At 42.9% G+C, this 26484-nt stretch overlaps 1 protein-coding gene across 3 annotated transcripts in view; it reads right to left on the reverse strand.

Moving 5' to 3' along the window:
- Positions 1 to 26484, reverse strand: part of CSAD (cysteine sulfinic acid decarboxylase) — a 116018-nt gene that overhangs the window by 12410 nt on the left and 77124 nt on the right. For all 3 annotated transcript variants that reach the window (XM_077298024.1, XM_077298025.1, XM_077298026.1), the window contains 2 exons: positions 26199 to 26398; positions 24780 to 24831 (listed from right to left, as the gene is read on the reverse strand). In XM_077298024.1, the coding sequence (XP_077154139.1) occupies positions 24780 to 24831; positions 26199 to 26398 (252 nt within the window). The remainder of the gene's footprint in view (positions 1 to 24779; positions 24832 to 26198; positions 26399 to 26484) is intronic.

Genomic DNA, 26484 nt, shown 5'->3' on the forward strand with positions numbered 1-26484 from the left:
ATAATAAATAAAAAATAATAATAAATAATAAATACATGGTGAAAGAAAAATGCACAAAAAATAAAAATAAAAATAAAAATAAAAATAAGAATGACAAATGAATAAAAATGGAAAAAAAATGATAAAAAACAAACAAAAAACAAATAACTCAAAAAGGGGCCATATTCATAATGTAAAGAATACTGTTTAACCGAGACTAGAGGTATATTTATTACCGTTACACAAGTATGTGCTTTACAAGCACTGTATGTAAGAGTATTGTGCACGTTTATGCACTATATGTAAGAACAGAGTGCACTCATATGCAATATGCATCGATACTTAGTGGTAGCATATGAAGGGTATACAAATCCGTAAAAAGGGGATATACAAGGAACTACCCACCAAGAAGAAAAAAAGAGAGAAAAACCACGGAGAAATTAAGTGGACACCCCATACGGGGTATGGCCTGTAAAAGAATACAAATAGAATACATACAGCCATAAACCAGCAAATACAAAGACAATGCCAGATGATGACGAAACTCATTGTTTAAAAAAACTCATTGTTTATAAAAACCGGTAAATAATAGGTCTTCGTTTATGCCCATGGGTATGACACAATTTAAGTCAAAAATCCACTTAGATTCCCTTTTCAACAGTTCAAGAGTAACGTTTCCTCCCCTGATGTTCATGTGTACTGCCTCAAGTCCAAGCACCTTCGTGCCAGCCCATTGCGAGTTGTGTTCAGCCAGATAATGCGCAGCCACAGTGGTAAGTGTTTTTCCTTTTGACTTGTCCTTTTGTGCTGTTGTAATGGTCGAGAGGTGTTGCTGTATGCGCCTCCTGAGTTCTTGTGTTGTTTGGCCCACGTACACTTTTGGACACGGACACACCAATGCATAGACCAAATTCCGGGACCTGCAATTGAAGTAGGCCTTGGTGGGAGTCTGTGGAAACAAAGAGGGCACCGTAATTCTTTCATTGCCACTGGTAAACGGACAAATGCTGCAATTTCCACATGGAAAAGTACCCATCAGTCTACCTCCCCTACGAATTTTTGTAACAGGACGCTGGAAATGACTGTGGCTTAAAAAGTCCCTGAAACTTCTGGCCCTTCTGGCGACTAGATTAGGGTGAGGGGCAATATGGGGAAGCAGTTTGGATTCGCTTTGTAAGATACCCCAATATTTCGATAGAATACCCCGCAAATCTTGCCACTGGTTATTAAACATTGTAATAATCCCAAGTGGTTTCTCCGCAATTTTGGCTTGACTTTGTAGGAGATCCCCCCTATTGCTATAATTAGCGGCAGAGAAAGCGCGGGAAATCACCCGTTTGGGGTAGCCCCGTTCTCGAAAACGCGCTGTAAGATCACGTGAGTGTGTAGTAAAATCCTTGTGATCACTACAGTTTCTCCTAATCCTGAAAAATTGGCCCTTTGGAATACCTGTTTTAAGGTGCAACAGATGAAAACTGTTGAAATGTAACAGGCTATTTGTGGCCGTGGGCTTCCGATACAGAGTTGTAGATATTTTTGATCCATTGATTTGCAGTCTTAAATCCAAAAACTCAATATCCGTCTGGGAGTATTGTGAGGTAAGCCGTATGTTCCAGGGATTGTCATTCAATGTGCCCACAAATTCTTTGCATTGATCAAGCGTACCTGTCCAGATAAACACAACATCGTCAATATAACGAAACCACTTTATAACATGTTCAAAAAAGTGGTCCAGACAGAAAACCCTTGTGACCTCCCACCATCCCAAAAAGAGGTTGGCGTACGCGGGGGCACACCGTGCCCCCATGGCAGTGCCTCTTACTTGCCTATAGTACACCCGGTCAAAAATAAAATAGTTCTGATCCAGAACAAACAGCAACAGATCAAGAATAAAGGAATCATGTCCTCTATCCCCTGTAGTGTTGGAATCCAAAAAGAAAGCCACAGCACGTATACCTAGTTCGTGTGAAATGCACGTATACAGTGACTCCACGTCAAGGGTAACAAGCCACGCCCCCGCCGGTATCACCAGATCCTGAAGTTGTAGAATGAGAGAAGTGGAGTCCTTGACATGAGACTTGAGGGACACAACTAAGGGCTGAAGAAAAAAATCAATATAGATGCACGGCCGCTCAAGTAACCCACCAATCCCCGAGACTATAGGCCTACCCGGAGGGGCCTGTAAGGATTTATGCACCTTCGGAAGCATGTAGAAGGTGGGAGTCCTGGGATGGTGGTTACTGAGAAAATCCTGTTCTCGTTTGTTGATGATGTTCCGTGTATACGCTGCCTCCAGTAGACGTTTCAATTTACCCTGAAAGACACACGTAGGATCAGAGGGAAGTACTTGATAACACTCCTTATCCCCTAATTGGCGCAAGGCTTCTTGTGTGTAAAGGTCAACCGGCCAAATCACCAAATTGCCCCCCTTATCCGCCTCACGGATGACAAAATCCCTATTAGAGCCCAGTCTCGCCAAAGTAATCTGATCTTTTTTACTTATATTTTTCCCTCTAATGGGATCAAGCTTAAGGTCGTGTACCTCTCTACATACAGCATTGAAAAAGCTCTGTACCGCCGGGTACAACGTAAATGGAGGTGTGGCTTGTGAGGGGAGTCTTCCAGTGAATTTTCTTCTGGGCTGGCACTCTTCCCCCTCTTCCAGTAGGTCCAGAAGGTCCCTCAGAACCAGTCTATCAGCCAAGGGCAATTCATCTAGGGTGGAAGGGCGATGATAAAGTAATTTAAACGTTAACTGTCTGCAAAACAGGTAAACATCTTTTATAAATGTAAATTTATCAAGCCCACTTGTGGGACAAAACGAAAGACCTTTTTCCAAAAGCTTGGTTTCGCATTCTGATAAAGCATAATTAGATAAATTAATGATCTGTAACTTACCAGTGGTTGGTGGTGGTCCTAGTATTGGCGTCTCCTGTTCTGACGTGTCTCCCGTGGATACCGGGGTGACCAAATTTTGCGATTCCGGGTACGCCTCTTTTGGGCCGTATCTCCTCCTGCGGCCCCTCCTCCTGCGCCTTCGGTGTCGCTCATTTCGGAGGATAAAAAACCGTCACTGGAATGTGTATCCGACTGCGTGGCCGTACCAATCTCAGCCTGATCCACCCTATTACCAGGCCTCCTGTTCCCCTTATGTGACCACTTGAAGGCTTGACCATTTTTGAAGTCCACCTGGTCTCTTTTGAATTTCTGTCTTTTTTTGCTGGTAATTTCTTTTTCAAAAGCGTCAAGGGTCGTTTTAAGCTGGCCCTGAAACGGTTCCACCAAAGTTTTATAGTCAAATCCACTTAATTTGCCTTCACATGTCTGGAGTTTGTCCTTCATGGACCTCAAAACTCCCTGGTCGTGTTCAATAAGCATGTCCAAAATGATGAATGAACATTTAGAGAGACCCGACTCCCAGGTCTTCTGAAACCCGGCATCTACCTCCCAAGCAGGAAAAATTTGTACCCTAAGACCCCTGGGAATGATGCCCACTCGCTTGTACTCTTCCAGGGTTTTTAGGTTCCACCACGTTTTGGCGTATGTTTTATGCAAATTCATTAACTCCCTAGTCACCTGATGGAAACCATCAGTTCCAGAGCCACTGTCTGAGCCCACCAAAATATCATCATGAAATAGATTCTTAACCTGGCTACTCCATGCAGCCTCCCTAGCTGCCAGATCCATAATGATAATAACTAAAAAAACAAAAATATGAGTAATCAATAATCAATGTAAACAACACGACCATGTGCCAACACCCAGAAAATGCGGAGAGAAAGACAACCGCATGTAAACAATGTACCAACCATAGACAAATGGGGGCACCACGGTCACTGGGACTCTAACCAAGGCCTGAAAAAGTGCCACATGTATACTACAAGAAAAAGGTAGGCCTTATAAACGGGAGTCACCACTTATATGAATAAATAACACAGCTTTATTAAACATATATGCAGGAAACAAAACACACTAAAAGCATTTAAAACAAAGGGATATGCAATATCCCAATATACACAGAGCCTATAATAAGGCAAAAGACCGCACCTCCCACAACAGGGTATAATTCACATGTACAAAGTACAATAACACCTAAATGGCGCAAAAAATAAATAAATATATAATAACAACCTGGCCAGTACCCTAAGGTAATATTATTAAGCACCGTAAAGAAAAATACCATGAATGCCACAAAGGACGTGATGACATGCAGGACAGGTAAATGCCCATATAAACCGTAAAGGGCAGAAATGCTGGTTAGTAAAGACTAATACAAAGATGAATATACTGACCCATGTCCACCTTGCATGAAACCAACCGCCCGAAATAGAGATCAACCAATGACCGTCATGTCCCTAAGGTACCAGTGTAAAGCAGGGTCAGGCCAGGTCAATAGGGCATGTGTACCCTGTGGAAAAGAGAGGTGCGGACAGAGGCACCCAACGCGTGTCGCCACTAAACTGTGGCTTCGTCAGGGGTAGTGCCCCACTGTCCTGCCTCCTGCTTAAATATCAAATGAACGGTACACTTACCGAAAGCAGCTGTGAGGCCGCTGGGAGCGCCACATGGGGATTCAGCAATGGCGTCTGAAAGTGCCGGGCCCGGCGTGTAGGCACTGCGCATGCGCCGGCTTCACAGAGCGGAAGTGGGCAGTCCGCTCTGAGTTGCCAAAGCAGCACGCACACTGCGGGGAATGCGCTTGCGCAAAGTCTAAGACTCCCCCGGGAATAAATGCAGGTTAGTCTAAACAATGAGAGACAAATGAATATGGTGGCCCAAAAAGCCTGATAATGCAGAATGTTGAATTCAATGGCTGCGTATAACCTGTGTTGAGATGTGAGCAAACAAACAATATAACAAACATAAAAAATATTAATAAAGATAATAAAACAAATTGATTTGAATAAGTGAAAATGGTAAATAATAAAAATAAAAATAATAAATAATAAGTAATAATAATAATAATAATAATAATAAATAAAAAATAATAATAAATAATAAATACATGGTGAAAGAAAAATGCACAAAAAATAAAAATAAAAATAAAAATAAAAATAAGAATGACAAATGAATAAAAATGGAAAAAAAATGATAAAAAACAAACAAAAAACAAATAACTCAAAAAGGGGCCATATTCATAATGTAAAGAATACTGTTTAACCGAGACTAGAGGTATATTTATTACCGTTACACAAGTATGTGCTTTACAAGCACTGTATGTAAGAGTATTGTGCACGTTTATGCACGATATGTAAGAACAGAGTGCACTCATATGCAATATGCATCGATACTTAGTGGTAGCATATGAAGGGTATACAAATCCGTAAAAAGGGGATATACAAGGAACTACCCACCAAGAAGAAAAAAAGAGAGAAAAACCACGGAGAAATTAAGTGGACACCCCATACGGGGTATGGCCTGTAAAAGAATACAAATAGAATACATACAGCCATAAACCAGCAAATACAAAGACAATGCCAGATGATGACGAAACTCATTGTTTAAAAAAACTCATTGTTTATAAAAACCGGTAAATAATAGGTCTTCGTTTATGCCCATGGGTATGACACAATTTAAGTCAAAAATCCACTTAGATTCCCTTTTCAACAGTTCAAGAGTAACGTTTCCTCCCCTGATGTTCATGTGTACTGCCTCAAGTCCAAGCACCTTCGTGCCAGCCCATTGCGAGTTGTGTTCAGCCAGATAATGCGCAGCCACAGTGGTAAGTGTTTTTCCTTTTGACTTGTCCTTTTGTGCTGTTGTAATGGTCGAGAGGTGTTGCTGTATGCGCCTCCTGAGTTCTTGTGTTGTTTGGCCCACGTACACTTTTGGACACGGACACACCAATGCATAGACCAAATTCCGGGACCTGCAATTGAAGTAGGCCTTGGTGGGAGTCTGTGGAAACAAAGAGGGCACCGTAATTCTTTCATTGCCACTGGTAAACGGACAAATGCTGCAATTTCCACATGGAAAAGTACCCATCAGTCTACCTCCCCTACGAATTTTTGTAACAGGACGCTGGAAATGACTGTGGCTTAAAAAGTCCCTGAAACTTCTGGCCCTTCTGGCGACTAGATTAGGGTGAGGGGCAATATGGGGAAGCAGTTTGGATTCGCTTTGTAAGATACCCCAATATTTCGATAGAATACCCCGCAAATCTTGCCACTGGTTATTAAACATTGTAATAATCCCAAGTGGTTTCTCCGCAATTTTGGCTTGACTTTGTAGGAGATCCCCCCTATTGCTATAATTAGCGGCAGAGAAAGCGCGGGAAATCACCCGTTTGGGGTAGCCCCGTTCTCGAAAACGCGCTGTAAGATCACGTGAGTGTGTAGTAAAATCCTTGTGATCACTAGATTCACTACAGTTTCTCCTAATCCTGAAAAATTGGCCCTTTGGAATACCTGTTTTAAGGTGCAACAGATGAAAACTGTTGAAATGTAACAGGCTATTTGTGGCCGTGGGCTTCCGATACAGAGTTGTAGATATTTTTGATCCATTGATTTGCAGTCTTAAATCCAAAAACTCAATATCCGTCTGGGAGTATTGTGAGGTAAGCCGTATGTTCCAGGGATTGTCATTCAATGTGCCCACAAATTCTTTGCATTGATCAAGCGTACATGTCCAGATAAACACAACATTGAATGACAATCCCTGGAACATACGGCTTACCTCACAATACTCCCAGACGGATATTGAGTTTTTGGATTTAAGACTGCAAATCAATGGATCAAAAATATCTACAACTCTGTATCGGAAGCCCACGGCCACAAATAGCCTGTTACATTTCAACAGTTTTCATCCGTTGCACCTTAAAACAGGTATTCCAAAGGGCCAATTTTTCAGGATTAGGAGAAACTGTAGTGATCACAAGGATTTTACTACACACTCACGTGATCTTACAGCGCGTTTTCGAGAACGGGGCTACCCCAAACGGGTGATTTCCCGCGCTTTCTCTGCCGCTAATTATAGCAATAGGGGGGATCTCCTACAAAGTCAAGCCAAAATTGCGGAGAAACCACTTGGGATTATTACAATGTTTCGTAGGGGAGGTAGACTGATGGGTACTTTTCCATGTGGAAATTGCAGCATTTGTCCGTTTACCAGTGGCAATGAAAGAATTACGGTGCCCTCTTTGTTTCCACAGACTCCCATCAAGGCCTACTTCAATTGCAGGTCCCGGAATTTGGTCTATGCATTGGTGTGTCCGTGTCCAAAAGTGTACGTGGGCCAAACAACACAAGAACTCATGAGGCGCATACAGCAACACCTCTCGACCATTACAACAGCACAAAAGGACAAGTCAAAAGGAAAAACACTTACCACTGTGGCTGCGCATTATCTGGCTGAACACAACTCGCAATGGGCTGGCACGAAGGTGCTTGGACTTGAGGCAGTACACATGAACATCAGGGGAGGAAACGTTACTCTTGAACTGTTAAAAAGGGAATCTAAGTGGATTTTTGACTTAAATTGTGTCATACCCATGGGCATAAACAAAGACCTATTATTTACCGGTTTTTATAAACAATGAGTTTTTTTAAACAATGAGTTTCGTCATCATCTGGCATTGTCTTTGTATTTGCTGGTTTATGGCTGTATGTATTCTATTTGTATTCTTTTACAGGCCATACCCCGTATGGGGTGTCCACTTAATTTCTCCGTGGTTTTTCTCTCTTTTTTTCTTCTTGGTGGGTAGTTCCTTGTATATCCCCTTTTTACGGATTTGTATACCCTTCATATGCTACCACTAAGTATCGATGCATATTGCATATGAGTGCACTCTGTTCTTACATATCGTGCATAAACGTGCACAATACTCTTACGTACAGTGCTTGTAAAGCACATACTTGTGTAACGGTAATAAATATACCTCTAGTCTCGGTTAAACCGTATTCTTTACATTATGAATTTGGCCCCTTTTTGAGTTATTTGTTTTTTGTTTGTTTTTTATCATTTTTTTCCATTTTTATTCATTTGTCATTCTTATTTTTATTTTTATTTTTATTTTCCTTTTTTGTGCATTTTTCTTTCACCATGTATTTATTATTTATTATTATTTTTTATTTATTATTATTATTATTACTTATTATTATTATTTATTATTTTTATTTTTATTATTTACCATTTTCACTTATTCAAATCAATTTGTTTTATTATCTTTATTAATATTTTTTATGTTTGTTATATTGTTTGTTTGCTCACATCTCAACACAGGTTATACGCAGCCATTGAATTCAACATTCTGCATTATCAGGCTTTTTGGGCCACCATATTCATTTGTCTCTCATTGTTTAGACTAACCTGCATTTATTCCCGGGGGAGTCTTAGACTTTGCGCAAGCGCATTCCCCGCAGTGTGCGTGCTGCTTTGGCAACTCAGAGCGGACTGCCCACTTCCGCTCTGTGAAGCTGGCGCATACGCAGTGCCTACACGCCGGGCCCGGCACTTTCAGACGCCATTGCTGAATCCCCATGTGGCGCTCCCAGCGGCCTCACAGCTGCTTTCGGTAAGTGTACCGTTCATTTGATATTTAAGCAGGAGGCAGGACAGTGGGGCACTACCCCTGAAGAAGCCACAGTTTAGTGGCGACACGTGTTGGGTGCCTCTGTCCGCACCTCTCTTTTCCACAGGGTACACATGCCCTATTGACCTGGCCTGACCCTGCTTTACACTGGTACCTTAGGGACATGACGGTCATTGGTTGATCTCTATTTCGGGCGGTTGGTTTCATGCAAGGTGGACATGGGTCAGTATATTCATCTTTGTATTAGTCTTTACTAACCAGCATTTCTGCCCTTTACGGTTTATATGGGCATTTACCTGTCCTGCATGTCATCACGTCCTTTGTGGCATTCATGGTATTTTTCTTTACGGTGCTTAATAATATTACCTTAGGGTACTGGCCAGGTTGTTATTATATATTTATTTATTTTTTGCGCCATTTAGGTGTTATTGTACTTTGTACATGTGAATTATACCCTGTTGTGGGAGGTGCGGTCTTTTGCCTTATTATAGGCTCTGTGTATATTGGGATATTGCATATCCCTTTGTTTTAAATGCTTTTAGTGTGTTTTGTTTCCTGCATATATGTTTAATAAAGCTGTGTTATTTATTCATATAAGTGGTGACTCCCGTTTATAAGGCCTACCTTTTTCTTGTAGTATACATGAGATAGGAAAAGCCGGCAATTGAATTACCGGCTTTTATGATATCTAGCGCTGTATGAAATATAAATATATATATATATATATATATATATATATATATATATATATATATGTGTGTGTCTCACTGACATATATATATGTATATATACCTATTCTATGTGTAGACATTTACAGGTATTCTACCTATTCTATTCTATTCTGTCAGTGTGATTTTACTGTACACCGCACTGAATTACCGGCTTTTCTATAGAACACCGCTGCGTATTTCTCGCAACTCACACTGTTGGTCCGTGTGTAATCCGTATTTTTCTCACCCCCATAGACTTTCATTGGCGATTTTTTTGCGCAATACGGTGACAAACGCAGCATGCTGCGATTTTCTACGGCCATACAAGACCGTATAATACGGATCAGTAAAATACGGCAGATAGGAGCTGAGACATAGAGAATCATTGTACTGTATGCAATCCGTATTTTCTGCGCCTCTCATACGTCCGTAAAACATGCCAGTGTGACACCGGCCTAATAGTGTGACTGCAGCCTTTGACTGTATTTTCGCTGCTTCAAAAATGCACCGTCTAAGGCTATGTTCACACTAGGTGTTTATTTTTTCTGCAGCAAAACCTGATCACTTGGCAGAATAGAAGCAAGTTTTTCTTATGTTTTTTTTTTTTGTGCTGCAGTTTTGGCATGCTAGATTTGTATCATTTGCATGGTGATAAAATGTAGTGTTGGAAAAAAGTCCTAATCTACAGAATCAGGTTTTGGCACAAAAAACGCAGCAAAACCTGATACCTGTTTTTCACTGCCCATTCATTTCAAAGGGTGAAAAACGCTGAAAAAAACGCTGGAAAAAAGCTGAAAGAAGTGACATTCTACATTGTGCAAAAAACCATGCAAAGCACAAAATCCTGATGACAAAAAAAAAAACCAATGTATGTGCCTGAGATTTCTGAAATCTCATAGACTTTGCTGGTACTGTGAAATGCAGCTTAAAATTACCATTAAATAGATGCTGCAAAAAAACCTACAAAAAGCGCAACATGTGAACATAGCCAAAGGCTTTGTGCCTATGATGTGTTTTTAATGGTGTATTTTCGCTGCTTCAAAAATGCAGCGTCTAAGGCTATGTTCATACTAGGCGTTTTTTTTCGGCAGCAAAACCTGATCACTTGGCAGGAAAAAAACATGTTTTTCTTATGTTTGTTTGTTTTTTTGCTGCGGTTTTGGCATGCTAGATTTGTCTCTTTTGCATGCTGATAAAATTTTGTATTGGAAAAAAAGGTCCTAATCTTCAGAATCAGGTTTTGGCACATAAAACACATCAAAACCTGATACCTGTTTTTCACTACCCATTCATTTCAATGGGTGAAAAATGCTGAAAAGACTCTGAAAGAAGTGACATGCTCCATTGTGCAAAAAACCATGCAAAGCACAAAATCCAGATGACAAAAAAACAATGTGTGTGCATGAGATTTCTGAAATCTCATAGACTTTGCTGGTACTGTAAAATGCAGCTGAAAATTAGCATAAAAAAGGCTGAAGTACCACATAGTGTGAATATAGCCTTAGGGTATGTGCACGTCCGGATTTCTTGCAGAAATTTCCTGAAGAAAACCGGAAATTTTCTGCAAGAAATCCGCATTTTTTTTTTTGCGTTTTTTTGCGTTTTTTTCGCGTTTTTTTTAGCATTCTGCAAGCGTAATTAGCTTGCAGAATGCTAAAGTTTTCCAAGCGATCTGTAGCATTACTTGGAAAACTGACTGACAGGTTGGTCACACTTGTCAAACATACTGTTTGACAAGTGTGACCAACTTTTTACTATAGATGCAGCTTATGCAGCATCAATAGTAAAAGATAGAATGTTTAAAAATAATAAAAAAAATAAAAAAAATGCTTATACTCACCCAGACATCTCATCAGCGGCGTCCGTTCCTCTTCCTATAGCTGGTGTGTGCGCGCAGGACCTTCCATGACGTCGCGGTCATGTGAGCGGTCACGTGAGCGGTCACATGACCGCTCACGACCAATCACAAGACAGTGACGTCATCGACAGGTCCTTCACCGCACAGCAGCTATAGGAACCGAAGCGGCAGCATGCAGCGGTGAGGCGGGAAGACATCGAGGGTGAGTATAGGACTATTTTTTATTTTAATTCTTTTTTTTTTACCAATTATATGGTGCCCAGTGCGTGGAGGAGAGTCTCCTCTCCTCCACCCTGGGTACCAACCGCACATAATCTGCTTACTTCCCGCATGGTGTGCACAGCCCCGTGCGGGAAGTAAGCAGATCAATGGACTCCTAGGTGTGCGGAATCCCCGCAATTCCGCATTTTTAATGAACATGTTGCTTTTTTTTCCGCGATGCGATTTTTTCGCGGAAAAAATCGCAACATTTGCACAAAAAATGCGGAATACACTGTAAATAATAGGAGGCATATGTTAGCGTTTTTTTTGCGTTTTTATCACGTTTTTATAGCGAAAAAACGCGAAAAAAACGCTAAAAATCCTGAACGTGTGCACATGGCCTTACAGTTCCAGCAAAGTGCATGGGATTTATAGAGATCTCATGCCTGTGCTTTTCTACTTATTATAAAATGACCTGCAGTGCTGCTTTCAAATCCGCAATATGTCCATTTCTCTTGTCGGTACACGAGTTTTATGTGTAGATTTTCCCCATAGACTTGCATTAGTTGCAGAAACTCTTCAGATAAAAAAATGCATATACATTTTTAGATTGTATCTGCAGGGGAAACTTACCAAAATCGCATGTAATCAACACATGACTATCAGTAAAGGAAGTATCAATAACAAAGCAACTTTGTAGTGAAATACCAAAAGAGACAAAAAAAGTAGCATTAAAAACGCACTAAAAACACGCAATGGCAAAATGCTTAATTTACTAAATTTTTCTATCATTAAGGGCATCAAGGACGCCAGAAATGCATCAGTTTTAAACCTTGTATGTCGGTTTTATGGCTTGAAAAATAAATATATTGTTTCTATCTATCCACTGGAAGTGCCGCTATCTTCACTCCGTTAACTTAATTTACCTAATGTTACGTTCCCATGATGAGCTTATTGTGAGATTTTGATGTTGCAGATTTTCTGCACATACTTAGGTTACTTGCGCTTTTTTTATTATGTTATTGAGTGCGTTCTTTACATGCAGATTTTCTATATCTAATGCAAATCTATGAAAAAAATCTGCACAGAAAAATCTACATACCCGCTAGAGAAAATGTCATATTGTGGATTTGAAAAACGCACCCCAGGTCAGTTTTTGTTGAGTAAAAGAAGGGGTTTGATCAAGAAAGGGTTGTCCAATAAGTGGACAACCCCCTTAGGCCAGAGTCACACACAATGTACAAAAATACGGTCCGTTTTTGATGGCCGAGATACGCAGAAAATTTCCTGAACATTGATCCGTATTCAATGCGAGGATGCAATTTTTTCTCCAAAAATTATCCGTATGGCATCCGTACGGCGAGATTTTCTCGTTGGCTTGCAAAATGGACACATAATGGATCCATGGCCTCAAATATCCGTAAAAACATATATACAGTCTATATATATATATATATATACATATATATGTGTGTCAGTGAGACACATATATATACATATATTTATATTTCATACAGAGCTTGATAGCTATCTCCTTCCCAAACCCAACAGGATATGAGACATGGTTTACATACAGTAAACCATTTCATATCCCTTATTTTTTTACATATTCCCACTAACTGAAACAAAGTTAAAATAAAAAAACAACAATATCCCATGCCTCTCCAGCGTTACAGTCAAGTCCCACAATGTAAATCCATCTGAAGGGGTTAAATAATTTTACAAGAAGAATCTCTGCTAATGCAGCTGTTGCCCCTGCCTGTAAAAAGTGGGGAATGAATGGAATGCAGGGGAACGTAGCAACCTAGACTTGTGGTGCTGCGCCCCCTGCTGGCATAAACTCACATGAACTCGAGCATGGGAATTTTTCAGAATATTTTCTCACGCTCGAGTTCATATGAGTTTATGCCAGCAGGGGGTGCAGCACCGCAAGTCTAGGTAGCTACTTCTCCTGCATTCCATTCATTCCATTCATCCCCGTGGGACTTGACTGTCACGTCGGAGAGGTATGGGATATTGTTGTTTTTTTATTTTAACTTTGTTTCAGGTGACAAGGGTCTTCAATTGGATTGAGCATTTAATAAACTATTACAACACCCTGTGCTATCTAATATATAAAGCTGAATGTGTGTGTGTGTATGTGTGTATGTCCGGGATTGGCATCTGCACCGTCGCAGCTACAGCCACAAAATTTTGCACAGTCACACGTCTGGACCCTGAGAGCGTCATAGGCTATGTTGTGAGGCAAAATTTTAACCCCGCGCATTCCAATTCACCAAACAATTTTGCCCCTATCTACATAATGGGGAAAAAGTGAAAGGAAAAGTGTTGGGGGCAAATTGACAGCTGCCAGATGTGAACAAGGGGGACTTAAAGAGTGAGAGCGATGGCGCCAAAGAGTATATACCATACAGTTGCTAAGGTGGGGCCCCAACATGGGATACTCACCACACACGGGGATATGAACACACACACAAAATGCGCCACACACTACCACGTGCTTGAACACATATCTGTTGTGAATTCCGTTCTCGGGCTCCCTCCTGTGGTCGTGAATGGTACTTTGGTGAGTTCTGTCCTTGGACACCCTCTGGTGGCTTTGAGTGGAACTGCTGATCTTTGAGGTTGGCTTTCTCAGCTGCCCTCGTTTATTGCTTCTGCTCGCTTCCCTATTTAACTCTGCCCAGGTCGTTAGTCCATGCCAGCTGTCAATGTCTCAGTACTGGTTCAGATCTCTCTTGGAATTCTCAGATGACCTGACTACTCCAGCAGAAGCTAAGTCCTTGCTAATCATTTGCTGTTCATTGGTTTTTTGAATATATTTTTCAGTACATGTTATGTTTCAGTCCAGCCTGCTATTATGATATTTCCTTGCTAGCTGGAAGCTCTGGGGGTGCAGAGCTGCACCTCCACACCGTGAGTCGGTGTGGAGGTCTTTTTGCACACTCTGCGTGGTTTTTGTAGTTTTTTATACTGACCGCATAGTTCCTTTTCCTATCCTCTGTCTTTCTAGAGAAGATTCGGCCTCCTTTGCTAAAATCTGTTTCATTCCTGTGTTTGTCACTTCCCTCTTAACTCACAGTTAAAATTTGTGGGGGGCTACCTTTACTTTGGGGAATTTCTCTGAGGCAAGGTAGGCTATTATTTCTATCTTTAGGGGTAGTTAGCTCTTAGGCTGTGAAGAGGCGTCTAGGGAGAGTTAGGTACGCTCCACGGCTATTTCTAGTGTGTGTGATAGGATTAGGGATTGCGGTCAGTAGAGTTACCACTCCCTCAGAGCTTGTCCCAGGTTTTCTGTTTTAACCATCAGGTCACTTTGGGTGCTCCTAACCACCAGGTCATAACAGTACAGCTGGCCCACAAAGTGTTAATGCATCTCAAAAGAGGGATAAGAGAAGTTCTGAGTCAATTTTTTTTTCTTTGCAGCCTGTTTTGTCTTTCTTTTCCCCTTAACTTCTGGGTGGTTCAGGACTCAGGTGTAGATATGGATATTCAAGGTTTGTCCTCTTGTGTGGATCAACTCACTGCTAGGGTACAGAGTATTCAAGATAATGTAGTTCAGAATCCGATGTTAGAGCCTAGAATTCCAATTCCTGATTTGTGTTCTGGGGATAGATCTAAATTTTTGAATTTCAAAAATAATTGCAGACTGTTTCTTGCTCTGAAACCCCGCTCCTCTGGTGATCCCATTCAGCAAGTAAAGATTATTATTTCTTTGTTGCGTGGTGACCCGCAAGACTGGGCATTCTCCCTTGAGCCAGGAAATCCTGCATTGCTTAATGTGGATGCATTTTTTCTAGCGCTTGGATTGCTTTATGACGAACCTAATTCTGTGGATCAGGCAGAAAAGATCTTGCTGACTCTATGTCAGGGTCAGGATGAGGCAGAAGTATATTGCCAGAAGTTTAGAAAGTGGTCTGTGCTTACTCAATGGAATGAGTGTGCCCTGGCAGCAATTTTCAGAAAGGGTCTTTCTGCAGCCCTTAAGGATGTTATGGTGGGGTTCCCCACGCCTGCTGGTCTGAATGAGTCAATGTCTTTGGCCATTCAGGTTGATCGGCGTTTGCGCGAGCGCAAAGTTGTGCACCATTTGGCGGTGTCCTCTGAGCGGAGGCCTGAGCCTATGCAATGTGATAGGACTTTGACCAGAAACACAGACGTCAGAATGGGCTGTGTTTTTACTGTGGTGACTCCTCTCATGCTATCTCTGATTGTCCTAAGCGCACTAAGAGGTTCGCTAGGTCTGTCACCATTAGTACTTTGCAGCCTAAATTTCTCTTATCTGTTACCCTGATTTGCTCACTGTCGTCCTACTCTGTTATGGCATTTGTGGATTCAGGCGCTGCCCTGAACTTGATGGACTTAGAGTTTGCCAGGCGCTGTGGTTTTTCCTTGGAGCCTTTGCAGAGTCCTATTCCCTTAAGGGGGATTGATGCTACGCCATTGGCCAAGAATAAACCTCAGTACTGGACTCAGCTGACCATGTACATGGCTCCCGCACATCAGGAAAATATCCGCTTTTTGGTGTTGCATAATTTGCATGATGTTGTCGTGTTGGGTTTGCCATGGTTACAGGTTCATAATCCAGTACTGGATTGGAAATCAATGTCTGTGTCTAGTTGGGGTTGTCAAGGGATACATGGTGATGTTCCTTTGATGTCAATTTCTTCTTCCACTCCTTCTGAAGTCCCTGAGTTTTTGTCGGATTACCAGGATGTATTTGATGAGCCCAAGTCCAGTGCCCTACCTCCTCATAGGGACTGTGATTGCGCTATTAATTTGATTCCTGGTAGTAAGTTCCCTAAGGGCCGACTGTTCAATTTATCTGTGCCAGAACATGCCGCTATGTGGAGTTATGTAAAGGAGTCCTTGGAGAAAGGGTATATTCGCCCGTCTTCGTCGCCGTTGGGAGCAGGGTTCTTTTTTGTGGCCAAGAAGGATGGCTCTCTGAGACCCTGTATAGATTACCGCCTTCTCAATAAAATCACGGTCAAATTTCAGTACCCTTTGCCTCTGTTGTCTGATTTGTTTGCTCGGATTAAGGGGGCTAGTTGGTTTACCAAGATTGGCCTTCGAGGGGCATATAATCTTGTGCGTATTAAACAGGGCGATGAATGGAAAACAGCATTTAATACGCCCGAGGGCCATTTTGAGTACCTGGTGATGCCATTTGGGCTTTCTAATGCTCCATCTGTGTTTCAGTCCTTTATGCACGACATCTTCCGGAAGTATCTGGATAGGTTCATGATCCTATATTTGGATGATATTTTGGTCTTTTCGGATGATTGGGACTCTCATGTAAGGCAGGTCAGGATGGTGTTCCAGGTCCTTCGTGCTAATGCGTTGTTTGTGAAGGGCTCTAAATGCCTCTTTGGAGTTCAGAAGGTTTCCTTTTTGGGCTTCATTTTTTCCCCTTCTACTATCGAGATGGATCCTGTCAAAGTTCAGGCCATTTATGATTGGACTCAACCTACATCTGTGAAGAGTCTTCAGAAGTTCCTGGGCTTTGCTAATTTTTACCGTCGCTTCATCGCTAATTTTTCTAGTGTGGTTAAGCCTTTGACTGATTTGACGAAGAAAGGCGCTGATGTGGTGAATTGGTCCCCTGCTGCCATTGAGGCCTTTCAGGAGCTTAAACGTTGTTTCACTTCGGCCCCTGTGTTGCGTCAGCCAGATGTTTTGCTCCCTTTTCAGGTCGAGGTTGATGCTTCTGAGATTGGGGCAGGGGCTGTTTTGTCTCAGAGAAGTTCTGATGGCTCCTTGATGAAGCCATGTGCTTTCTTTTCTAGAAAGTTTTCGCCTGCCGAGCGTAATTATGATGTCGGCAATCGGGAGTTGTTGGCTATGAAGTGGGCATTTGAGGAGTGGCGACATTGGCTTGAGGGAGCCAAACATCGCGTGGTGGTCCTGACTGATCACAAGAATCTGACTTACCTCGAGTCCGCCAAGCGGTTGAACCCTAGACAGGCTCGATGGTCACTGTTTTTCTCCCGTTTCGATTTTGTGGTCTCATACCTTCCGGGATCTAAGAATGTGAAGGCTGATGCCCTTTCTAGGAGTTTTTTACCTGATTCTCCGGGATTCCCTGAGCCGGCTGGTATTCTTAAAGAGGGGGTGATTCTGTCTGCCATCTCCCCTGATTTGCGGCGGGTGCTGCAGGAGTTTCAGGCTGATAGACCTGACCGCTGCCCAGTGGAGAAACTGTTTGTCCCTGATAGATGGACTAGTAGGGTTATTTCTGAGGTTCATTGTTCAGTGTTGGCTGGTCATCCTGGGATTTTTGGTACCAGAGATTTGGTTGCCAGGTCCTTTTGGTGGCCTTCCTTGTCACGGGATGTGCGTTCTCTTGTGCAGTCCTGTGGGACTTGTGCTCGGGCCAAACCTTGCTGTTCTCGTGCCAGTGGGTTGCTTTTGCCTTTGCCTGTCCCGAAGAGGCCCTGGACACATATTTCCATGGATTTTATTTCTGATCTTCCTGTCTCTCAAAGGATGTCTGTCATCTGGGTGGTTTGTGATCGGTTTTCTAAGATGGTCCATTTGGTACCCTTGCCTAAATTGCCTTCCTCCTCTGATTTGGTTCCATTATTTTTTCAGCAAGTGGTTCGTTTGCATGGCATTCCGGAGAACATTGTGTCGGACAGAGGTTCCCAATTTGTTTCTGGGTTTTGGCGGTCCTTTTGTGCTAAGATGGGCATTGATTTGTCTTTTTCTTCAGCGTTCCATCCTCAGACAAATGGCCAAACCGAACGAACCAATCAGACCTTGGAAACCTATCTGAGATGCTTTGTTTCTGCTGATCAGGATGATTGGGTGACCTTCTTGCCATTGGCCGAGTTCGCCCTTAATCGGGCTAGTTCTGCTACTTTGGTTTCGCCTTTTTTTTGTAATTCTGGTTTTCATCCTCGTTTTTCTTCAGGGCAGGTTGAGTCTTCTGACTGTCCTGTTGTGGATTCTGTGGTGGACAGGTTGCAACAAATTTGGACTCATGTGGTGGACAATTTGACGTTGTCTCAGGAGAAGGCGCAACGTTTTGCTAACCGCCGTCGCTGTGTTGGTCCCCGACTTCGGGTTGGGGATTTGGTTTGGTTGTCTTCTCGTTATGTTCCTATGAAGGTTTCTTCTCCTAAGTTCAAGCCTCGTTTCATTGGTCCTTATAAGATTTCTGAAATTATCAATCCTGTGTCGTTTCGTTTGGCCCTTCCAACTTCTTTTGCCATCCATAATGTGTTCCATAGGTAGTTGTTGCGGAGATATGTGGCGCCTATGGTTCCTTCCGTTAATCCTCCTGCTCCGGTGTTGGTTGAGGGGGAGTTGGAGTATGTGGTGGAGAAGATTTTAGATTCTTGTATTTCGAGACGGAAGCTGCAGTACCTGGTTAAATGGAAGGGCTATGGTCAGGAGGATAATTCCTGGGTTGTTGCCTCCGATGTCCATGCTGCCGATTTGGTTCGTGCCTTTCATTTGGCTCGTCCTGATCGGCCTGGGGGCTCTGGTGAGGGTTCGGTGACCCCTCCTCAAGGGGGGGGTACTGTTGTGAATTCCGTTCTCGGGCTCCCTCCTGTGGTCGTGAATGGTACTTTGGTGAGTTCTGTCCTTGGACACCCTCTGGTGGCTTTGAGTGGAACTGCTGATCTTTGAGGTTGGCTTTCTCAGCTGCCCTCGTTTATTGCTTCTGCTCGCTTCCCTATTTAACTCTGCCCAGGTCGTTAGTCCATGCCAGCTGTCAATGTCTCAGTACTGGTTTAGATCTCTCTTGGAATTCTCAGAAGACCTGACTACTCCAGCAGAAGCTAAGTCCTTGCTAATCATTTGCTGTTCATTGGTTTTTTGAATATATTTTTCAGTACATGTTATGTTTCAGTCCAGCCTGCTATTATGATATTTCCTTGCTAGCTGGAAGCTCTGGGGGTGCAGAGCTGCACCTCCACACCGTGAGTCGGTGTGGAGGTCTTTTTGCACACTCTGCGTGGTTTTTGTAGTTTTTTATACTGACCGCATAGTTCCCTTTCCTATCCTCTGTCTTTCTAGAGAAGATTCGGCCTCCTTTGCTAAAATCTGTTTCATTCCTGTGTTTGTCACTTCCCTCTTAACTCACAGTTAATATTTGTGGGGGGCTACCTTTACTTTGGGGAATTTCTCTGAGGCAAGGTAGGCTATTATTTCTATCTTTAGGGGTAGTTAGCTCTTAGGCTGTGAAGAGGCGACTAGGGAGAGTTAGGTGCGCTCCACGGCTATTTCTAGTGTGTGTGTGATAGGATTAGGGATTGCAGTCAGTAGAGTTACCACTCCCTCAGAGCTTGTCCCAGGTTTTCTGTTTTAACCATCAGGTCACTTCGGGTGCTCCTAACCACCAGGTCATAACACATATCACCCTCAGCACACATTTCACCACACATACACCAACCTCGCCACATAAAAGTCGAAACACGAAAGTCACCGCTCAAAACTCGCCACGCGCAAAACTCGCCACATGCAAAACTAGGCTCACGCAAAACTCGCCACACGTGCAAACAAAACTTACCTCATGGAAAACTCGCCACATGCAAAACTTGCACACACTGAAAAATTGCCACATGCACAAAAGTTGCAACACATGCAAAAGTTGCCTCACACAAAACTTGCACATACTCTAAACGCACCACACATAAAACTCGCCATGCGCAAAACTTGCCATGCGCAAAACTTGCTGCACCCAACTTGCTACACTAACCTATCACATGCAACTCGACACACAAAAAGTTGCTACACGCATGTCGCCACACAAAACTCATCTCACAAAAGTCGCTACATGCATGTCGCCACACGCAACTCAACACACACAACTTGACACATGAAACTCACCCTAAGGCCAGTCTCACACGTCCAGATAATTCCGGTACCGGAAAAAATCGGTACCGGAGTTATCCGTGTCCATGTGTACGTGAGCTCACGTAGGCCATCCGTGTGGCACACGTGTGGCAGCCGTGTGCCATCTGGGTACCACACGGACCGTGCAGGAGAGACAGCGCTAAAGTTTAGCGCTGTCCCCTGCATCGTGCTGAAGCCGCGATTCATATCCTCTGTGCAGCAGCGTTTGCTATAAAGAAGATATGAATAATCCATTTTTTTAGTGGTATTTCGTGTTTAAAATAAAGCTCCATGTCCCCACCCCCTGTGCGCCCCCCCCCCCTCCCCCGCTGTTCTGAAAATACTCACCCGCCTCCCTCGCAGTGTCCTGTCCTGGCCGCAGCTTCTCCTGTATGCGGTCACGTGGGGCCGCTCATTTACAGTAATGAATATGCGGCTCCACCCCTATGGGAGGTGGAGCCGCATATTCATGACTGTAATCGGCGGCCCCACGTGACCGCATACAGTAGAAGGTGCGGCCAGGACAGGAAGCAGCGACAGCCAACGAGGGAGCCAGGTGAGTATTTTCAGAACAGTGGGGGGGGGGCGCACAGGGGGTGGGGACATGGAGCTTTATTTTAAACACGAAATACCACTAAAAAAATGGATTATTCATATCTTCTTTACAGCAAACGCTGCTGCACAGAAGATATGAATCGCGGCTTCAGCACCATGTGGGGGGGACAGCGCTTACTGGAGCGCTGTCTCCTGCACGGCACACGGAGAAGGTCCGTGTGCGGTACGTGTTTTACACGGGCCCATTGACTTTAATGGGTCCATGTAATACGTGCGCTCCCACGAACACTGACATGTCTCCGTGTTTGGCACACGGAGACACGGTCCGCAAAAAATCAATGACATCTGCACAGATGCATTGATTTTAATGTGTCTACGTGTGTCAGTGGCTCCGGTACGTGAGGAAACTGTCACCTCACGTACTGGAGCCACTGACGTGTGAAACCGGCCTAAAACACACACAAAGTCTGGTATTATCCTTCAAAAAGAAAAATCTGATTAATAAGCAGACAAACTACAAGAGCAACAACTGTACCATATAGGAAATACGGCAGCTGTCAGTCACATGACCTGTCTATTATGTGCATGTGTGAGCTAATATATACTGCCAGGGGGAGGGCTTCCTGTTGGCTGGGGATTTATCAGGCTGCCAATTTAGCTTACAAATACTGAGGTAAAAATATTGAGCAAATAACGTGTGAACGAGGTCTAATACAGGAGGAGATGACACACAGATATATACTATATACAGGAGGAGATGACACACAGGTATATACTATATACAGGGGAGATGACACACAGGTATATACTATATACAGGAGGAGATGACATACATGTATATACTATATACAGGAGGAGATGGCACACAGATATATACTATATACAGGAGCAGATGACACACAGGTATATACTATATACAGGAGGAGATGACACACAGGTATATACTATATACAGGAGGAGATGACACACAGGTATATACTATATACAGGAGGAGATGACACACAGGTATATACTATATACAGGAGGAGATGACACACAGGTATATACTATATACAGGAGGAGATGACACACAGGTATATACTATATACAGGAGGAGATGACATACAGGTACATACTATATACAGGAGGAGATGACACACAGGTATATACTATATACAGGAGCAGATGACACACAGGTATATACTATATACAGGAGGAGATGACTTACAGGTATATACTATATACAGGAGGAGATGACACACGTATATACTATATACAGGAGATGACGTATAGGTATATACTATATAAAAGAGGAGATGACATACAGGTATATACTACATATAGGAGATGACATACAGGTATATACTATATACAGGAGGAGATGACATACAGGTATATAGTATATACAGAAGAGATGACATACAGGTATATACTATATACAGGAGGAGATGACACATAGGTATATACAATATACAGGAGGAGATGACATACAGCAGGTATATACTATTTACAGGGGAGATGACATACAGGTATATACTATATACAGGAGATGACATACAGGTGTATACTATATATAAGGGAGATGACAAACACGTATATACTGAGGGAAAAATGAGAGGTGTGAGGTGAAAATGAGGGGTGTGAGGTGAAAATGAAAAGGTGTGAGTGCAAAATGAGAGGAGTGAGGGAAAATAGTGCAGTGATCAGAAAATGACAGATGTGAGGTCGAAATGACAAGTGTTAGGGGGGAATGAGAGGAGTGAGGGGGGAATGAGAGGAGTGAGGGGGAAAATGAGAGGTGTAAGGGAGAAAATGAGAGATGTGAGGGGGAAAATGAGAGGCGCGATGGGAAAATAAGAGAAGTGAGATTCTATAACTAACCACAGATATTTACTATGCCCAGGCAACGCCGGGCTCTTCAGCTAGTATGAAATATAATTCTATATATATATACCTATACTATGTGTAGACATTAATTTTATCTGTTCTATTCTAACCTGTCAGTGTGATTTTACTGTACACCGCGCTGAATTGCCGGCTTTTCTATAGAACACCGCTGCGTATTTCTCGCAAGTCACAATGATGGTCCGTGTGTAATCCGTTTTTTTCTCGCACCCATAGACTTGCATTGGCGATTCTCTGCCGAGATACGCAGACAATCGCAGCATGCTGCGATTTCACTCGGATCCTGAATACGGCCGAGAAAACAACGGACAATAGGAGCTGCCCCATAGATTAATATTGGGCCGAGTGCTATGCGATTTTATATCGCATTGCACTCGTCCGTATTACGGTCTAGTGTGACTCCGGCCTTAAGCTACATTCCCATGTTGAGCTTTTGGTAATTTTTTTTATGCTGCGTATCTTTGCTGCATCAAAAACAGAGCGTCTTAGGCCACGGGCACATGTTGAGTATTGGGTGAGGTTTTTTTACCTCCAGAATTTATTAGCGAAAACCAGGAGTGGGTGATAAATACAGAAGTGGTGACGTGTTTGTATTATACTTCTCTGATTGTTCCACTCCTGGTTTTGGCTTACAGATACTGAGGTAAAAATACTTACCAAATACTGATAGTGTGAACGTGGCCTTACAGTTCAAACAAAGTGGATGGGATTTATAGAAATCTCTTGCCCACTGTGCTTTTGTTTTACTCAGCATAAGTTGACCTGTAATACGCCATTTCAAATCTGTAACATGTCAGTTTCTCCTGTAGATATGCTGAGATTACTGTGTGGATTTTCCCCATAGACTTGCATTAGATACAGAAAATCTTTAGGTAAAAAAAACGCAAATACATTTTTAGTGCATTTCTGTGGTGGAAACAGATTAAAAAAACACATGTAATCCGCACTCAAGTTAATAGGAGATATGGTGACATGCAAATGTAATCCTTGACTTTTGCATACGTTGAAGATAAACATTTTAACTCCTTTTTTGATAAGAGTGAAGAAAAAAAAAGCTTTTAGGCTCTGATTCATCAGGAGTAGTGTTGAGCATTCCGATACCGCAAGTATCGGGTATCGGCCAATATTTGCTGTATCGGAATTCCGATACCGAGATCCGATACTTTTGTGGTATCGGGAATCGGTATCGGAATCGATATTAATGTGTAAAATAAAGAATAAAAATAAAAAATATTGACATACTCACCCTCTGACGCGCCCTGGTTGTAACCGCCAGCCTCCGTTCATAAGAATGAGCGCTTGAAAGTCCTTAGATGACGTCGCGGCCTGTGATTGGTCGCGGAGCGGTCACGTGACCGCAACACGACCAATCACAAGCCGTGACGTCATCTAAGGTCTTTCAAGCGCTTGAAAGACCTTAGATGACGTCGCGGCTTGTGATTGGTCGCGTTGCGCTCACGTGACCGCTCCGCGACCAATCACAGGCCGCGACGTCATCTAAGGACTTTCAAGCGCTTATTCTTATGAACGGAGGCTGGCGGTTACAACCAGGGCACGTCAGAGGGTGAGTATATCAATATTTTTTATTTTTATTCTTTATTTTACACATTAATATGGATCCCAGGGCCTGAAGGGGAGTTTCCTCTCCTTCAGACCCTGGGAACCATCAGGATACCTTCCGATACTTGGTGTCCCATTGACTTGTATTGGTATCGGGTATCGGTATCGGCGATATCCGATACTTTTCGGGTATCGGCCGATACTATCCGATACCGATACTTTCAAGTATCGGACGGTATCGCTCAACACTAATCAGGAGTAGTGATGAGCGAGTGTACTCGTTGCTCGGGTTTACCCGAGCACGCTCGAGTGATCTCCGAGTATTTGTTAGTGTTCGGAGATTTAGTTTTCATCACTGCAGCTGAATGATTTACAGCTACTACCCAGCCTGAGTACATGTGTGGATTGCCTGGTTGTTAGGGAAACCCCACATGTAATCAAGCTCCCTAGTAGCTGTAAATCATGCTGTTGAGGCGATGAAAACTTAATCTCCGAGCAGTTACAAATACTCGGAGACCACCCTAGCATGCTCGGGAAAACCAGAGCAACGAGTACACTCGCTCATCACTAATCAGGAGTGGAGTTTCATTGGCTCTGATTTATCAAGCAAAATTGCAAGAAGCGATGAGAGATGTACAACCTTCACCAATCCTACCTCCATAACCAACCGGAAACCTCCCCTTTTCTTCATTTCCTCAGCCAAATACCTAAAGACAAGGATATAATGTTTTAATCATGGTTGAAGGTGGTATCTTTAATTTGTAAATGAGTTATTTACTATCAAGAACTGTGAAAATCAGACATTAAAAGATTAAAAAAATCAGGTTAGAGTTCACACATTGCAGTGCGTTTTTGGTTTTTTTTGCCACTACTGTACCAAAAATGCTCCATTTTGCTGATTTTCTACTGGGATTGTGGAGAAAAAAAAAGTAGGAACACAATCTTATTCTGTGGAAGTCTTTAACTTGTAGGTATTTTTGTTAAAAACAAGGCTGTGTTCATCTTTGTGGTGCTGTTATGGACAGTAAGGAACACGCTGCCACTTTAAGAGACCGCACCCCCTTGTCTGGTGTGTTGGAATATTCTGCTCCCCCCTGCAATAGACTGTGTGAATGAACTGGACTGTGCTGAGGGGAGGGGTGGAGCCCGGATAGTGTGTAGCTGAAGCTGCTGCAGAGAGAACTTTGTGCTTATAGCTGCAAAAGAGTACCCACAGCCTGGGACGGAGTGTACTCGTGAAATTGGACAGACTTTTCGGGCGTAGCAAGCCACGAAGATACTGAGAAAGTGACTTACAGTTTCCAGGAGCACCTCCCGGATCCAGAAGCAAGGAGAAGACCATGTTTCACGGAGCTGGCAGAGAGCCATGCGCACCACCGTACTGGACTGTTGGGGGCCCCCGGAACTGGATCTGAGTCCCCAACATCACCGTGAGTTTGTTCCTGTTTTGTGCACATGTCAGGGCCTAGTGTAGGCTTCAACAGACAGAACACTGCAGCCATGTGGCCTGCTTAGTAAAGGCCAGGGAGGGTATACGTAGAGTAGCATCATTCTTTGTTTATTGTTTGCATTTGCTTGTGTGACGTATATTGATTCTGTAATAGTTGGAGCACCATGCTATTTGACGGCCCAGCTAAAGAATACAACTCTTGTAAATTATCTTTTGCCATTGCATACCCCTGTTTGTACCTTCCTCATCCACTTCATTCCTTGCCTTCCAATAAATTTACCCTTTGTTGTTTGTACCTCATCTTGTGTACGGTAGTCTCCCTGCACCTTGGTGGTTCCCTGGCCATATTTTATTTGCATAAAATATTTTCTGATGTGTCCATTTTGAAGGTAATAAAGACAACTGTTGTGCACCCAATTAATTTGGCAAGACCTTACTTTCTAGGGGAACCAAGGATCAGGTGTGTTGAAAGCCATTGTGCTGTTTCATTTTTACCCATGGCTTATCAACTCTCCTCCGATATGCCCAATACAAATTACAGAGTCCTCTGATCCTGCCTATATTGGCCGGTGTGTCTGACTTCTACTGTATATGGGCACCTTTATGTGTGGTAGGACGTTGTACCTTGTCTGGTCCAGCACTCCGTCCACTCTTCCCTCCAGCCCCTTGGATCCAAGCGCCTTCCACATTAGCCAGAGTTTCAGGCAGTCCACTCGGCGACCACATTGGATTGATTTATCACCAGTGTCATATTTTAGATCGTAAAATTTGTCTGTCTGGAACAGGTAGGTGGCTTTAGCTGCATGACATTGTTCTAATATTTGCTGTAAAGAAAGGCCGACAGTTAGTTACACAAAGTGGCATGCACTATGCTGTAACATAGGCGGTAGCGTGCCCTGTCCAAAAATGG

This window comes from Ranitomeya variabilis, chromosome 3 (assembly GCF_051348905.1).
Source record: "Ranitomeya variabilis isolate aRanVar5 chromosome 3, aRanVar5.hap1, whole genome shotgun sequence".
NCBI lineage: Eukaryota > Metazoa > Chordata > Amphibia > Anura > Dendrobatidae > Ranitomeya > Ranitomeya variabilis.